The sequence below is a fragment of the Cyanistes caeruleus genome, chromosome 3, assembly GCF_971803275.1.
Source record: "Cyanistes caeruleus chromosome 3, bCyaCae1.hap1.1, whole genome shotgun sequence".
NCBI classification, from domain to species: Eukaryota; Metazoa; Chordata; class Aves; order Passeriformes; family Paridae; genus Cyanistes; species Cyanistes caeruleus.
In genome coordinates this window covers 23219279-23237426 of record NC_141703.1, presented here as the reverse complement: position 1 = coordinate 23237426, position 18148 = coordinate 23219279, and the positions used below count along the sequence as shown (strand labels likewise).

Below are 18148 nucleotides of genomic sequence, written 5' to 3'. Positions count from 1 at the left end.
TGAGAATATTTGAGAATTTATGAAGTACACCAAGACAACCTACAAGTCAATTCCTTCACAAAACAACCCTGATTTTCCAAACAACTCTTAAGAAACTAACTCTTCAAGAAAAGAGCAATCAAGTCAACACTAGAATAAGTTTCAAAGGCTATGGCATATATTAAAACAGTACCATTAATTTTGCAACAGTAAGGATAGATTTTTTGGCTGATAACCTGATGGCACTTCTGTGCTGGACATTGTTTCTGTAAAATCTTTCCTTTCATTTTTCTTTGAGCATAACATCATCGGAGGTCTGGTATTCTTTTTCAGAAAAACTGTATTAAACACAGTTTGCAAATTTCATATGTCTGAAGAGACAAGTGGAAAGATGTACTATGTCATGAACAGACAAGGACAGAAGTGAACTTCCTACACAATACCTTTTTTTTCCATGCAAAAGGAAGACTGACATACAGGATTATAGAATAAATCTGATTTGCAATGACAAGCTGCCCTGAACAAATATATTTAAAGAGTAAATATATGTGTATAATAAAGAATTTATCAGATTTGAAATTATTAACAAGAAATGCATGCTTGCAGCCCAGAAGGTCAACCACATCCTGGGCTGCTTCACAAACAGTGTGGGTGAGCAGGCCAACGGAGGGGATTCTGTCCCTCTGCTCTGGTAAGTAGTACAGTACTACTGGAGTAGTACACTCCAGGGTGGAGTTCTCAGCACAAGAAAGACACAGACCTGTTAGAACAGCTCCAAAGGAGCTGCACAAAGGTCATTAGAGGACTGGAGCACCTGTCTTGTGAAGACAGGCTGAGAGCTGGATTGCTCAGCCTGGAGAAGTAAGGATCACAGGAGATCTATATGGAGGCTTTCCCGCAGTTAAAGAGGGCTTAAAATTAACAAACAAAACTGCTACTTTTTACATGGACATAGTTACAGGACAAAAGGGAATGGCTCCAAACTGAAAGCGTTAAACAGATGTTAGATTACTCAGGCTGCCCAGAGAAGTTCTGGATGCCTCATCCCTGGAAGTGTCTGAGGCCAGCTTGGATGGCTTCCAGCAACCTGGTGGAAGGTGTTCCCTACCCACAGCAGAGGTTGTAACTAGATAGTCTTTAAGGTCCCTTTCAACTATTTCAAAGCATTATCTGATTTTATGACTACTCAAACCTTGAAAATAAAATCAAGTTCACTTTTTTTAAGAATCAACATTCTGTTATTTTACTCTGCTATCCTATGTATGTCTTCATCATACACCAAATTTCGTATGTTAGTAACACAGGTATTCACATGGGCCCATTTACCCCAACTCAGGTTAATTTATTCTGTTGTTTACAGCCATAATTGGTTCTTACTTTTACTTTCTACAATTCTCTCACCCCATGCAACCTCAGAATTACCTGAACTTAGTCTGATATACTTAAAAACAAGACCAAAGTCTGCAGTAAAGTAAGGAAAAGAAAATTCAACTCCACTTTGATAGGATAGATAACAGCTAATTGAATTCACGAGCTACAGTTCACATGCCAAGAGTACTTGATGTGCCCTTTAGACTGTTTCTCCAAACTTGAAACATCATTGTTGAGGGTCACCCACTATTATAGCTGACACAGCACACAGCTCAACAGAAATGTATTTTAATTTGTATTCAATTTAAAGAACAACAGTCCAATATAATTTATAATTCAGGACTTACATTTAAGGAAATAGTACACAAGCTCAAAGCTGCTAAAATTAGAAGGCAGGGACAGATTTAAGGATCAGAAATAAACAAAAAACCCACTTATCTGGGCCTGCTCATCAGCTCATATTTAACTTAAATCAGTTGTAAGTGAAAGCTACTGGCAATCTGATGATTGTTATATTATTATCCATTAACACTTTTTACAAAAGGTGAAGCATGTCAAGTTTTCAGTAGTAAAGTCCAAAGGCATATTTGTTCCCTGCAGACAGATGAAATAGCCAAACAAGAAAAAATATCAGGCATATTAGGTGTTTACTGTTACTGAAGCTTGTTTCACATGCTTGCAGATTTCTTAGGAACAAGTAACAGTCTCAGAAGACAGGACAGAGACTGATGAAATTATTGTTTCATATACATGAGATCCTCATACCTCACTGATGGAATAAACTAGCACTGCATTATATAAAATACATCTCATCACTAAGTACCAGTAGAAAGCTCTGCAAGTGACTAATAAAATTTCATACTTCTTTACATAAAAACTAAATGTTATCCTTTGTAGAACATGCCAGTACACAAGCTAAGTATAATCAATATTTAGAGAGTCTCTAAGCACCTGTTTTCACTACAGTGCCCTTTTCAGTCAAATTTCGTTTCAGTCCTTAAAATGAGGTCTGTGTACAACATGCAGAATTCCTTAGAGATGACTGTACTTTATGGTAATTTATCCAGTAGTTTCCACCCCTCCCCTCCCCCCCCCACAAAAAAACCCCAAAAACAACCAACAACTATTTTTCTTGTTTATAAAACTTAACCAGCTATGCTGAGGAAGGTTCTCCAAAGCAAAGGGATCAAACACAGTATGGCTTTTCTCCTCTTTGCTCCCCCTTCCCTCAAGTGATCTTGCATTTCTAGATGGTTTTTTTTTTTCCCCCCTCTACTATTACTGGAATCACTGTTTAATTCTATATCAAGAATCATATTTCAGGGAAGCAAAGGAGGCCAAGCAACAAAGTTGTGTTTGTTCTCAAACAATTCAGCTTTTAACATTTCTATCAAACATGAAAGCCAATTGGCCTAGAAATCTCAACTTATCATGGGAATACCTAGAGTTCTGAATCTCTCCATAGCTATTACACCCAACTGCCAACAGGAAATTTCCCCCTTGTACAAATATTTTAAATGCCAAAACATAATTTATCAATACCTTTTTACAGGGCATAAACCAGCCATATTTCATGCAGGGGTGCCTAACTTGAGCGTTATCAGAGAATAAAAAAAAAAAAAAAAAAAAGCACCACAGCTGACTTATTTCCACATGAATAGATGACACTGCACACTCAGTATTACCTAGCAGAAACTATGCACTCAGACACACTTACCAAATCAAGAACTAGTGACATCACTTTCTTCACTTATAACAAAGGAGTCCAAGAAAGGTGGGCATGCTTCAAAACAGAGATTTTGATTGAGCACACAGGAATAGACTGTCCGGTCCTGTGCGCTGAAAAATAAATTGACAAGGAAAACGTCCAGCCTGGATGGGCAACAAGGTTTTGGAGAAACTCAGAAACAAAAAGAGGATGTATCATCTTGGGAAGGAGGGACAGGTCTCTCAGAAGTATTTAAGGGGGTTGCTAGGGCAACCCAGGAAAAAAATTAGAGGCCAAAGCTTTGGTCAAACTTTATTTGGCGACTTTTGAAAAAGACAATAAAAAATGTTTCCACAAATATATTAATGGCAAAAGGAAGGGTAAGACCAACCTTCTTTCTCTACTGGATGCAGGAGAGAACTTCGTAACTATAGATGGGGAGAAGGAGGAAGTGCTTAACACCTTCTTTGCCTCAGCCCTTAGTGGGAAGACTGCTTGTCCTCAGGACAATTGTCCTGCTGGGTTGGTAGATGGCATCAGGGAGTAGAATGGTCCCCGTTATCCAGGCAGAGAGCTGCTGAGCTGCTTGGATGTTAATAAATCTACGGGATCAGGTGGGATCCATCCCAGGATGATGAGGGAGCTGGCAGATGAGCTTGTGAAACCACTCTCCATCATTACCAACAGTCCCGGCTCACTGGTGAGGTTCCAGATGACTGGAAGCTGGCCAAAGAGATATCCATTCACAAAAAGGGTGGGAAGGAGGATCCTGGTAATTATAGGGCAGTCAGCCCGGCCTCAGTACACAGTAAGGTAATGGAACAGTTTATGTTGAGTGTCATCACTTGCAGGATGGCCAGGGTATCAGACCCAGCCAGCATGGGTTTAGGAGGGGTAGCTCATGTCTGACCAACCTGGTCTCCTTTTATGGCCAGGTGACCCACCTGGTGGATGCAGAAAAGGCTGTGGATGTGTCTATTTGGACTTCAGCAAGGCCTTTGACACTGTCTCCCACAGCATTCCCTGGAAAAGCTGGCAGCCCATGGCTTGGACAGGAGCACTCTTTGCTGGGTTAGGAACTATCTGGATGGCCAGGCCCAGAGAGTGGTGGTGAACAGTGCTGCATCCAGCTGGGGGCCAGTGACCAGTGGTGTTCCTCAGGGGTCTGTGCTGGGACCAGTTCTGTTCAATGTTTGTACTGACGACATGGATGAGGATACTGAGTCTTTCAGTATCAAATTTGCAGATGACACTAGGCTGGGAGCGTGTGTCGGTCTGTTGGAAGGGAGGAGAGCCCTGCAGAGACACCTGGAACATTTGGATGGATGGGCAGAGTCCAGTAGGATGAAGTTTAATAAGTCCAAGTGCCGAGTCCAAATGCATTTTGGCCCTGCAGTGCTACAGGCTGGGGATGGTGTGGCTGGACAGTGCCCAGACAGAAAAGGACCTGGGGGTGCTGGTGACAGCAGCTGGACATGAGCCAGCCATGTGCCCTGGTGGCCAAGAAGGCCAATGGCCCCTGGCCTGGATCAGGAGTAGTGTGGCCAGCAGGAGCAGGGGGGTCATTCTCCCCCTGTACTCGGCACTGGTGAGGTCACACCTGGAGTTCTGTGTCCAGTTCTGGCCCCTCAGTTCAGGAAGGACATTGAGACACTTGAGCACGTCCAGAGGAGGCAACGAGGCTGGTGAGGGGCTTGGAACACAAACCCTGTGAGGAACAGCTGAGGGAGCTGGGGTTGTTTAGTCTGGAGAAACGGAAACTCAGAGGTGACATTATCACTCTACAATTCCTGAAAGGTAGGTGTTGTCAGGTGGGGTCAGTCTCTTTCTTGCAGCAGTAACTGACAGAACAAGAGGACACAGTCTTAAACTGCAGCAAGGGAAATACAGGCTGGATATTAGGAAAAAGTTTTTTATGGAAAGAGTGATCAAAGTACTGGAATTGTCTGCCTGGGGAGGTGGTGGAGTCACCATCCCTGGATGTGTTTAAAAAAAGACTGGATGTAGCACTCAGTGCCATGGTTTAGTTGAGGTGTTCAAGCATGGGTTGGACTTGATGTTCTTGAAGGTCTCTTCCAGCCTGGTGATTCTGTGTGATAAAGAATACCCAACTTTGCTCCTAGTTACACCTTCATTCAGTTCTACTCATTTTTCTCTGAAAAGAAGGAATTACCCAGGAAATATGAACCCATCTAAACAAAACAGAAGTGTCTCAAAACAGCATTAAGGCCCCTTATCCTTTCTTTTTCCAATACCACTTTTAGTAGGAACTCCAACATTCTGTACCAATGGGATAATGTCACATATGCATTCATCTCCACTGCACATCAGCCTTCTCTTATTATTCATTTTGCTAAATCCCCATTTCACCAAGAACCCGCTTTCTTAAAATATAAATAACAACCACACGAAGTCCGTAAAATTCTAAAAGAATAGTTAACACAGAGGTGCAAACCCTTGTCTTCAAATACTATGCCAAAGCATTTCACTTGCAGTTCAAAGACAAAATTATCTATATTGCAGGCTTTTATCACCAAGGTACACTCATGGGAAAATCTTAAGGCAATGTAAAACAGGCAGACACTAAGCCATGAAATCAGTAACAATGAAACCAACCCCTGCTTTAGCTTTAAGTTAGCTGGGTTTACCTGCAAACCTGTCAAGATAAAAAGACTGCTTGCTGAGACACTGGTTAATTAGGCACAAAACCAGTTGTCTTCCTCATCTTTCATTTCACAATGCTGCCTCTCTCCTTATGATTAGCATGTATTGCAAGCTCTTCTTGACAGATTAAGAATTCACTGGTAAGAAACATCACTTGCAGACAGCACAAATCATACATATTTCACATCCAAAAAGTATTTTTAACAAATTGTTTCCACAGAATTATGCCAAGTCAAACAAACCAGGCTGTACTCTGTCTAATCCACAATCAACAATAAGTAGTCTAGGAGCACTGAAAAATTTAGGTCTGCCTAAGAACCAAGGCAGCAAAAAAATATCACCACTGCCATCAAAATAATCTTTTACCTTACAGTAAGCAAAATGTTGCAGATAAGTTGAGATAAATCTAGAAACTCTTCATTTATTAGAAGAATATAATTAATTTTATTAAAATATTAAAATGGATAGATGTCATGAACTTTACACCATCAGGAGTGGACATGCCCAAATTACTATCTGCTTTTCAGCTGATGAATGTATAAAACTGAATGTGTAAAACTGAAATAATAAAAAAAATTATTTTAAAAAACTCATTTTTTCCCCAAGAAGAAATGTATTTTCATGTTTCTGAAAATATTTTGCATTAACTGTTAGAGGTTTTTTCAGATTCCAATTCTCTTCTCAGTTACTTTCATTCTTCCCTCTAATGGCTCGGTCTTGTAGGACACACTCTTTCTCACAGCTTCTTCGCAACTGGCATTTGAAGCAGAAAAAAAACAAAACAAAACAAACCCAACTTTAATCAAGAAAAATTTTCCATAAACAGATCCAAGGAACCATGGCTACTGACTGTAAAAATACTAGAAGAGATGTCAAAAAGCTCTCAATCAAAGTAGTTTGAATTAAGGTGCCATACTGGGAAAATTTTAGAAATGTTTTTTAAAATTTATTATAATCCAAATTCCATTATTTGCAAATATATAAAAGAATGAAAAATTTCCACAAATATGGGAATTAAACTGTGTCAGTTACTAAAAAAGAAGGAAGAAAAATATTGCCACTTCACCATAAATTCTAAATTCACTACTTCTCAGAGTGACAACTGGGTGGCTTAAATAAAGACAATACTACCAAAGTTTTTATAGGCCTTCGAAAGTCACGGAAATCAGGGAGAATTCAATGGTCTCAGAACACAAACTCAGCATACTGACATGCAACCTGAAAATTTTTCATAAAAAAATGGACAAGAATTCCAGTTTAGAAACAGACTGACCAGCATTGTCCTCATTGTTTGTTCAGGGACAGACAACAAGTTACCCACTCATCTTCCTAAAAACAAACAAAAATTTTACAGTGCATACTCTGAAGTTATTTTTGGCAGGCCACGCAAATTAAAACTGTACAGGCTATCATCTCCTGCGCCCAAGAGTTGTAAGAAGCTGCTCCAAGCTGGGAGGGAAGAGGTCTGAAGCTAGAAGTCTGTCATCAGTTTTGGGGCAGGTGGCACGAGAAGTCTGCTATTATAGCACCCAGAAGTTCAGTATGAACACAGTCAGCTACCAGACCCTTTATTTTTAGATTTGCCATCCATATAGCTATTACAGTGCATCCTCATTAGCAGACCAGCAAAGTAAAAATTTTACACCCAGTTTAGCCCGCTTCTGGAAGAGTCTGTAAAGGGATAGTTCCCTTAATATCTACCTAAAACATTGCAGAGTATTTAATTTACTGACTGGAGCAATACCTCACAGGCATAAAAAGCAGTACTAACTAGACATTTTGTTTCCATCCAGAGCGCACCCTGCACCTTCAACAGTAATGGCAGAGTCGTTACTATTAATATTTCAAATTGTTCTGAGTCACCATATTCCCCAATACAAACATAACAACACTTTAATAAATACCAAGAATGCTCTGTAAGAAGCTACATTTTAGCAAAGAACCATTCCAAAACTCATAAAAAACACAGCATAATGGACAACTTAAATTGTCGTTTTATAGGATTTTGGTAACCAGTCCCTACCTCCTTGGTATGAATCATATAAAGAAGAAACAAACAAGAAAACCAAGCAAACAAAACAGAACAAAACAATCCCACACCTTGGCACCTTCACCTGATTTCCTCTTATATTAGACAATGTCAGAGGTTCTATAATCACATTTTCCAGGAAAAACAATTTACTGCATTGTTAGCTTTAGTACTTTTAAAAAAATGCCTTAGACACTCTCAAGACTACATACAAAAAACAACACATCTCAGTCACAGGTTACAGCTGCTGCTAATTGTTTGTAATTTATAGCTCTTCTGCTTTGAGTTCCCTTTTTTCCAGTACTCCAATAAATACAAAATATAAATAAGTACACCCATAGATACAAATTGCGTATTATAATCAAATTAAAAAATAACAGATACATGATCTTTCATGAAAAATTAGCTCAGAACCAATCCTTTAAGGAATTAAAAAATATCCTAGATTAAAAATTAAATAAAGAACCTACTCCTGCATGCTGTAGGTATTATGAAGAGTTTGTAGAAAGAAAGACCTGGTGTGATAGCCAGTAAGAAGTCCAAATATGCTGACAGAAAATGAGCAGAAGAATTACATATTCTCACTCTTCCTCTATCATGTTGCAGAATAGCAAAACTTATGATTTACAATTTTGCATGAACTTAAATATATATGCATATTTAAACATATAATGTGTAATGCTATAGAGAAAGCTGTAGGTGATACTGAAACCAAATATCCAGAAAAGAAACAAGAACAAAGATTTCACATAAAAATTAGTCTCTTCATATATAGACAAGATAGCTTGTTGGCATAAGGGCTTGAAATACTCTCCCTAACAAATAGTCACAAGACTAGAAAATCAGATACTTCAGGAATGGTTCCACTGACAGATCAATCCAACAGACAAATCTCACATTCCATCACCATCAGCAGCATACAGGAAGAGGTTATACCATACAGCTCAGTCACACAAAAAGGATACTTCCTTCATTGAATTTAATGTGCCTCAGTTATCAATAAATAAATAGCACACACACATACACACACAATTTGTCTGATTTGAAACGTATTGAAGCAGACCAGTTGACTCCCTGGAGAAAAATGACAACACATTTACACAAAAGTTACTGTCAATCAATTAGCAGACCAGCTAATAACTGCTCCAAGCTGGGATGTGAGTGAAGAAACTGTCCAGAAGAAAAAGGGCAGCCAAGTGGAAAGTTTTCATAACCAAATTAAACAGATCACCATCTTTGATCCACTCCAGTATTAAAAAATAAGGATTAAAAAAATCCATATTTAATACAGAAAACCAAACCTGCGCTCCAATATGAAGTGCAAACAGTGCATTCACAAATTGAACACTCTCAGCAAAGAATGTTGTATCATGTATCTCTCCCTTCTTTATTTTTTAAAAAAAAGAAATCAACATTTGTTCAGTCACTTGAAAGACAGTCCTCCTATGGGAAAGCAGAAATAGTCTCATTTTGAAAACTGTTCTACCCTAAATATCCCAGTTGCTTACTAACACACAGTACTCAGCAAAATTTTACTTACCAATTTGATGCTTTAAAAAAAAAACTCTAAAATATTGCAGAGATGAAAGGCTGTTTTCCCAAGTAAAGATAACATGTTAAATTACTCCTGAGAAGTACAAGTTAATACTAAAAATGTTTTACACTGATAAGTGTCAACAGTAAGAGAATTAGACTGAGATAAATAATTTGGTTAAACACAGCTTATGCCCAGAAAAGACACTGGAAGTTAAACACAGGTTCCTATCTTTTCCTTCACAAAAATTCACACTTCGTTGATGTACACACCTCTATGTTTCTCATAATAAAGCAAAATAGTATATAAATTTCACCACACTTGTCTTTTTCTGTCTTTTTTTTTTTCTTTCTAGTTACACTGCCTATCACCCTTAAAAGTGGACCAAACAAGGATTAAATACACTTTAGGAAGGGATTTGATTCACTAAGTTTTCATCATATGAAAGCCAAAATATCAAGGCAGTCACCTCCAAAAGGCTGTTCTCCCTGTCAACTACAAACAGTCCAGACATACATACTCAGGAAGCTAAACATAGAAAAAACTGAGTCAAGCCCTAAAAGCCTAAATGCTTTCAACCCTAGTACTCTGAAGTTCTTGTTTCTTCCCACTGAAGAAGGAAAAAGAAAAAAAAAATAGTTAAAATCTCCATTTCTCTGCAGGTTCCTTATCTTCTTCAGTTTGGGCTGAGATACAACGATTAACAGAGGAATTTTTCCAAAGTATTTTCACCTGGTACATTAGGGGTTTTTTTAAGTGTAAACTTGGCAGGGGAAAGGTTAGGTGCTTTTGATTGTGTGGGTGAGTTTTGCATGCTTCTTATTTCTGAAATATTAGTACTAGATAGGTTCCAGATTATTTGATTATTTGCATTGCAAAAAGCAATTCCGGGCATCTCTGGGCTATTTATAGAACTTAACAAATTACTTATCTTCAAGAAGTGTATTTGAGTGTCAAACATACTGTCAAACCCACAACATCAGAAAAAGAATACTGAATTTCTTTCTGCAACCAACTGAATATCTAAACTAGATTCAGGCAAAAGAAATAGATGACAGGCAAACACTAACAATTTACCTCAAGACTGATTTTAAACACTGAAGATAAAAAAGCAGAAATGTGAACTTTCAATTTTCACATGTTCAGACTTCTTCCACACACTCACTTTTCTGACCTCTCTGAAAGATAAAAGAAAATACTTGTTTCAATCCATTTTTTTTCATCCTAAAGAGAACAAGAAACTTACGGGAAAGAAGTAGTTGCTGCCTAATCTACAATAAACATTATGGTATTGAAATTCACCTCAGCAGTGGATTAACAGGAAAAGCAAAGGAAGCCAGCTGAGTCACACCTGGTCATTTCTCTCTACAACAGCAGCTATAATAACAATGATTTATTTTGGGACAAGTGTCATTTTGTAGGAGGGAAAAATGAAGTAAGAAATACAGAGAGTGAAAACAAAATCCAAGTCATTTAGCTTTATGACTAAAGCCTCAAAGATGTACAAACGTAATGGTGAATTCAGGTCACCATTACAGTCACAACATTCAGACCATGTTTTCTTTCAAAACTTGTGGTATTTAAGAACATTGCCAAGTAAAATCATGGATTATTATTTATCATCTCAGTATCAAGAAAATGTGACAAAACAGGGAAAAAATGTTCATAGTTCCCTCAGAAAATTTAAAATAGGTGACAACCCTGGTAGCAAAACCAAAAATAACACTTGGTAAGAAACTGAACTAACTTAAGCCTCCAAGAAAAGGAAAAAATGCCACCAGCATTTCATTCATGTAAAGAACTTGGCTACTCTGGGGAACACAATTTCTTGCTTAGACAATTCTTTGGCATTAGACTACAGCTGTGTACCTACTGTTGTGCTGATACAATGCCACTTGAAATATATTTGGCTAGAATACTTTGTGTGTGAACATAGAAATAAAGTATTTGAAAATATGTAGCACCTCATTCTTCCTATGAACTTTTCTAAATTTTCCCTTGTGCATAAAAATGAAAATACTGGTATGCCCAATTCTTTATTCTGCATTTGTTTAGTGTAAAGCACTTCATGGGAACAATAGTTTGAAGGAATCTTTTTGCATAAAAATACTCTAATTAAAATATTTCAATCAACTGAACAAATTCACAACTCCAAATTTACACTGTCTGCTATGGAATTTATTCCACCTTGAAAAACAGACAAGAAACAGATCTCAAAGGAGAGAGAGAGAGAGGAAAAAAAAAAAAAAAAAAGCCATCTTTCTCCTCCTGGTCTTCTCTTCCTTCTCCCTTTGCCACTACCATGCATTTCTACCAGGAATATAACTTTTCCCACCTTTAACTACTCAAAAGTGGGAAAGTACCTTCTAGTTTTCCACTATTAGTTATTCTAGTTTACCTGAATTGCTTTTTCATTATGGCATAATTAAAAATTTAGCATCTCTATTTCAGGATATATATCAGGTATCCAACTGCAGGCACTCTGGCTTCTGGAACAGGAAGTCTGCCCATATTAAATGCTCATCACAACCAAGGATGATTCAGAAACTATGCCATTAGTATTCACAGCCTCCCTCTTTCACTGACCAGACCCACAAGAAGTTTGAAATAGGTTCAGATAAGCATGGGCCACAAACTTTCAATGAACATGGTGGTCATGGCATGTAAATTCTTGATTCTGTCCAGCACAGAACTAACTCAACTTTGTTGAGTATGTATGGTGCAGTTGAGTATGTAAATTCAATGAGATTCACTGAGTATTTCAGCCTGGCCTGAACAGCAGTTTCTGAGTGTGCTTAGCAAACATTTGTATTTTGACCTCCTTTGAAAAGAAAATTAATTTAAAACAAGATGAGGACAACCAGGTACCTTCAATGGCTCTAGAGCAAGAGAGTTCAACTTTCATAAAATAAGACTAGTTTAAAAACCCAGACACTTCAAAGGTTCAAAGCCACATCTTCAACCCCTCAGGAAGTACCCTTAAAGAAATACTTTACCTGTTTAACTTCTCTTAGTGCCAAAAACCAGTATGTGCTCCAGTCCTGTACCCTCCCCAAAGCCATAACTTCACTTTATCAACTAAATATTAAGGAACTTCCATCCAAAGAAAACCTGTACTCCAGACTCTGCTCCAACTGCCTTTTAACAAAGGGCTCACAAACATCCAAAAAAACGTTGAGTCCTGGGATGTTTGGAGGAGATAAACGTCCTCTGAATCATGCTAAACTGTAGTTCCCTTTTGCTTTTCCCACCTTTACACTAAGTTCTTTGCTAAACCAGGCACAGCATCCCAAAAGAAATTACAGAAAACACATGCAATCCAGCCTGCATTATGGTGGTCAGGTTAAGAGAGAGATCTTAATCCTCTGAGACTACAAAGGATACTTAAAACAGTAGCTGCTATATTCAAAGCAGATACCACGTTAAACTTTTTTTTTTTTTTTTAACGCGGCTTTTTTTCCATCCTCAGAGAGAAGTTGCATAAAGTCATGGATGTCTACAAACTCACAGACACCAACACAATCCTGTTGCCCTACATAGTAATCATAAACAGCTGCAAAAGAATGAAACTCACCTCCCTATTTTGACTTTCAACTTTCTCAAGTTGATAGTTTCCAAGGCCATAAGTATTTCTAAGTCTCGGTATATCTATAAGCAATGATTCTAGTAAAGAAGATATCAGAACTTCCTGTTATGTAATTTTGGGGTATTTCCCCTCCCATTCCCAAACATCTCCAATTATCTCAGAGCACACAGCTTTCAAGAACATCACCAGAAAGAAAATGGTTATCCATATCACAGCATTCAAACTGCAGATGATTCTATCTGCTTTAGTGAAACTGATGACATTAATCTCCTCTCTTTGTGGAGGGAGATCAAAATGGAGGGTAAGGTAATGCTGACTTAAACCACTGCTCAAGAGAACTGTAGATAAACTCTTTCAGGACATACAGTATAAACACACAGTGTACTTAACTAACTGAATTAAAAAAGATTTAAGCCAAGCAAAAAGGTTTCTCAAGCTAAACACAAATCTACTCGACTACCCTGCAGTATTTTGCACTGATTTAACTTGCAGCCCATTTAAATGAGGTCTCCAATACTTCACGTTAGCAGGTGCACACAGAGCAGCCCAACCCCACGCAGATTACTAACTCAGATCCGCAATGCACTACAGAAGCATTAGTGAGGCACTGCATCTTTTATAAACCTGGCCACTCAGAGCAAGTATTCACGTGTTCAGTTTCAGTATCACTTTGAGGCTGCAATATTGCTCCGTGGTCAGGAGCATGACCCTGTCCCTCTCAGAGACTTCTACTGAACCACATAGACATGTCATAAATTCCTTTTTCAATCAACTTAAAATAAGCCAGGTCAGTTTCTCTGACAAGGTAAGGCCTTATGTATTTATCTGTGCAGTGTTACGCCTTTCCAGTTTTGTTTTTTATCTTTATTTTCCCTATAAAATGACCAATGACACAGTTCAAAAGAGATGCAAAGAATGGACATCTTTTTAGACACAGAATTTGAGAAAAAAAGAAATGAAAAAAAAGACAGAGGGAAGACAGAGAATGAAGGGAGACTATGTAATCTGTCAGTACCTTGACAGGCACCTATCTGCTCCTTTTACTTCTTTCTCTCTATCTTCCTAACAGGCAGTGTCTCACTTTCTTTAAGACTCTCTTTAAATCCTGCGGAATCACAATTTGTCCTTTCCTTAGCCTCTGAAGAGCATCTTAAAGAATACTCTAATAACGGTATACTGTTTAAAGTTGACACCAGGATTATTTCCACATTTCTACATTGGTTGCAGGAATATTTCCATGAGTACTCTATATTCCTTAAAAATTACTATTTTTCTGCAATCTGTATTTCACCCAAAGTCTTCATCTACAGTGATGACTACTGTATCCACATGGTCATGATGTCATGAAGAAAAGGAACCACTTCTGGAGGGAAAAGACCATCACAAACCTTTGAAGAAGTCTCTTAATAATCTCAAATAATTTATCAATAAAATGTCTGTCCATATTTCAATTTGGAATATTATCTCAAAACACAGCGCACTTCAAGAGAAGATGTGTTCTTCCCTGACAAGAACACTCTTGGGCCTTTCCAATTCCTTCTTTAAAGCCAAACAACTTCACTAAGAAAGGGTTTATACCGCACATTTTTGGCCAAAGAGAGCTTAGGAGAAATTAAGATTTACATCCCATTATTTACTGCAATAAATTTAACCAAAGTAATTTCCAAGTCCTATAATGAAAAACTCAATAAAACTTCCACGTAGTTGAAGATAAAAGCTTTCAAAACAGGTTCAAAAACATATGTAACTGTTGGTATATATGTTCACACACAATGCATAGATACAGCACACATGAACACCATGAATATCATCAATGATGTCTGAAATGCCTGTTTATGAGGCACATGCATTTACTCTGCAACACCACTGATTACAGGCAGTTTTAGTAAGTGTGGTACTTGTGAAATGACACCTTACCTTCCACCAAAATTCTACACACGCAAAGCATCTTTGCATCAATATTCAGGGCAACAGCACGTCGGGGATTTGACGTACACTCAGCTGCATTTGGCTAACCTGTTTGATCTCTTCCCTGGCCCGACAACTAATTTAAATGATGAATTTTTATCATGATGCAGGTAAGTGAAGTTAAACCAGATAAACCAGGTTTTATACCAAAACGTCTTTCAGCTTCAACAGTGACAGTACCCATCTCACAGACAAGCCAAACCCGGGCCCGGGTACAGGCTCGCTCTGCTGCAGACCCCGCAGCCGGAACCGGTGACACGGCAGCACCGGGGCCGCACAACGCCCTCAGCGCGGCTCCCCAAGTGCGCGGAGGCTGCGGCGCGTCCTCGTCAGCCGCCCACAGCCACCTTACAGCCACCGCAGGCACCCCCAGCTGCCCTCACACCGGCCAGCGGTGGCGCGGCGGGAGAAACGGGAGCGGAGCGGGGCGGGAGAGAAAAAAAACACAAAAAAGAGGGCGCTGGGGAAAGGGGCAGCCAGCTGTTCTGGCACCTCCTCTCGCCAGGCACGGTCGCAGACAGGCACCTCGGCAGTTCCTTTGTTTCCCTCCTTCCCGCACTCACCCACGGTAGCCAGGGTCTCCAGGTCCTCCAGCTTGTAAGCAGCGGGCTCGAGCGCGGCGGGCGAGCCGGGACCGGCTGGGCTGGGGGCCGGCACGGCGGGCTGAGGCGCGGCCACTCCCGCCGCCGCCGCCTCGCCGCCGCTCTTCGCCCCCATCTTGGCCTTGGCAGCGCTGAAGGCGTCCATGGGGCCGAGCGGGCGCCCCGCGGCCGCTCAGCGCATGGAGAAGGGCGAGAGGAAGAGGGAGGAGACGGAGCGGCAGGGACGCAAAGTTTCAGTCTTCAGCAGGCGGGGTGGCTGCTCCCCAGGGCTGGAGCCCGCTGCCGCGTCTGTGGAGGCGCGCAGCCCTTCAGCATCGCGGCCACAGCCGCCGCGCCGCCCGCCGGTGCCCGCAGCAGGCAAGGACCGCCGCGCAGACAATGGCGAGGGAGCGCCCAGCCGCGCCACACGCGGGGCGGAGGGCGGGGTTTGCCGCTGCCGCTGCGGCACCGTCCCGCTGAGGGCTGGCGGGGCGGGGCGGTGCCGGGGGAAGCGCGGCCCCGCCGCACAGCGGGAGCGCGGCCCTCGCCCCTCGCCGCGGGCACGGCCCGGACCCTGTGGTAGTGCTGGAGTTCTCTGCTCGTCCTCCCCCACCCTGCGTCCCGCCCGGGGGGCAGCGCGGCGGGGAACAGGGTGGAGGGGAGCGCCGGCGGCTGCGGCGCCTGCCCCGCGCTCCCTCAGAGTTGCAGGGACGCCTGGGACGGTCCCGTCCGCTTTCCGCAGAAAGTTAAAAATGAGCAGTGGGGCCCTTGCGAAGCGGCAGCCGGAACCCTCCCTGGCTGCACAGTAACAGCCCTGGGAAGAGCTCGTCTGTCCCCGCGTGTTGGAGTATCTTCCTCCGCACGTCCCAAAGGGTTTGTCACGCCTTATTTTACTCCCCGTTTCCAAGCAGGTGTGGATTCCGCAGCGGTCACAGCCCGTCCGCGTCCCCTGCTCCAGCCTGCAGGGTGTCGGTGTGGCTGGGGGTAGTGCTGGGTTGCGCTCAGCCGCATACAAGCAGTGGAGTACCGACTGTAGCTCCTTCCAGAGCAGCCAGGAAGCTGTTCACGATTATGCTGGAAGACAGGAAAAATTGGTGTGTGAACCAAGTCGCTGTAAAGCGTGCACATCAAAATTGGGAAGGAAATCCTAGTATTTTTCCATGCTTTGGACTGGCCCAGTTTTACACTATTCACAGCTACTCCCCTATGCTCCCGTGAGCAGGATATCTGCAAAGCTGATGTGTAAGTTGTCACACGGGTGGCATTTGGCATCTCTTTTTTATTAAATGTGACACCATGAGAATTTAAGACCTATTCGTTTCTGTATGGAGTAGGCTCAAAAATAATGAGAAGTAATTGTGTGTATACAAAAAATGAGTACAAATATATAAATTATTATTACAAATTTGTGTACATTTATCCTGAATTGAAGGTATTCTTACAGTCCAATTTATAGATGTAATATCAGAGGATATTACCTATAAAAAGGATTTTATCTTTTAGCTTGTTGACATGCAGGCTTATGACTAATACGGAAAATCGTTAGGTCATCTCTGCTTCCTGTCAGCCTTTGAAAAGTCACCAGTCAAGGAGGATGACATCACTTTTCCTCCAAAATTTCAGACTTCATCTGTGAACTCTTTGGAATGCAAGGTTTGCACTTCTATTTTGCTTTAGTGCTTTACCCCCCTCTGTGCTTTTTTACTGAGAGGTTGATGGAGCACTAGAACGGGTTGCCCAGAGAGGTTGTGGAATCTTCCTCACTGGAGATGTTCAGAAGCCATTTGGATGAGATGCTGTGGGATGACCCTGCTTGAGCAGGGAGGTTGAACCAGGTGACCCACAGTGCTCCTTATCCACCTTACCCTTTCTGTACTATGATTTGTACATTGTATACCATATTTACCTTGATTTAGAAATCATTCACTGCTCACGTGTTCAAAAGGGTGTAAAGCGTTTTACATAAGGTATTGATCATCTTCAACTTGTATTTCCATTTATGCTATAAATTCTACCTAATGTTTAAATTACTTGCATTCAGGACCATAAAACTTTCTTTTAAAGAGCCTTCTACTGCCATACATCAACAGTTGGTGGACTGTATGACAGCATGCATTCTAAAGAGCTGTGATTCAGCAAGGTTCCTAAGCACAGGATTAGTGTCATTAGATGCAGTGTCTGTTCTTAAGATTAAAGTTTGCTTCCTTCCTTTGTGTCCAAGGCATTTGCTAGTTGTAGTTGTAGCAACATAATTGCAATGTTTATATTTAGACTGTCAACATACTATTAATGTGCTTTGCCACCTCTGTATAACCCACTCAGAATTTATCTTGCAGATACTGATTATTATCCACAATACTTCAGGGAAAGCAAATGTCATTCTTTCTACATACAACGAGGCTGAGAACCAAAACTCCTAACTTCATAAATTGCAATTGGAAATAGAGCTGGCCACTAGATTGCAATAATGCATATAAAACATTTTTTCTTGCCCAATTTGGACACAATTCATAGGCAAGCCTGCTGCCCTGTACTCCTCTTTTCTTTCTTCTTTGCCCTTATTTTAAGTTAAAATGTGACCTTTTGGTCACAGATACTTTTTGAATAATCTTGGCCTTTCCCTTGCTCTCAATAATTCATAGTTCTCAGCTTTTTCACTTTCCCCACACACACATTAAGTGCCTACAGCCAGGTTCCTTAAAACAATTTACCCCCTTTATGTTTCCAG

General features: G+C 40.7%; 1 protein-coding gene across 3 annotated transcripts in view; it reads right to left on the bottom strand.

The window, feature by feature from the left end:
• The window catches only part of PRKX (protein kinase cAMP-dependent X-linked catalytic subunit), a 56404-nt gene extending 40221 nt beyond the window's left edge, over window positions 1-16183 (bottom strand). For 2 of the 3 annotated variants that reach the window (XR_015284243.1, XM_086880159.1), the window contains exon 1: window positions 15403-15895. Coding sequence is in view for 2 of the 3 variants with exons in the window: in XM_086880159.1 (XP_086736285.1) it covers window positions 15403-15586 (184 nt within the window). In the remaining variant the exon portion in view is untranslated. Of the gene's footprint in view, window positions 1-15402 lie in introns of all 3 variants that reach the window. The other variant, XM_086880158.1, reaches the window with a different exon arrangement.
• Window positions 16184-18148: the final 1965 nt, after the last annotated feature.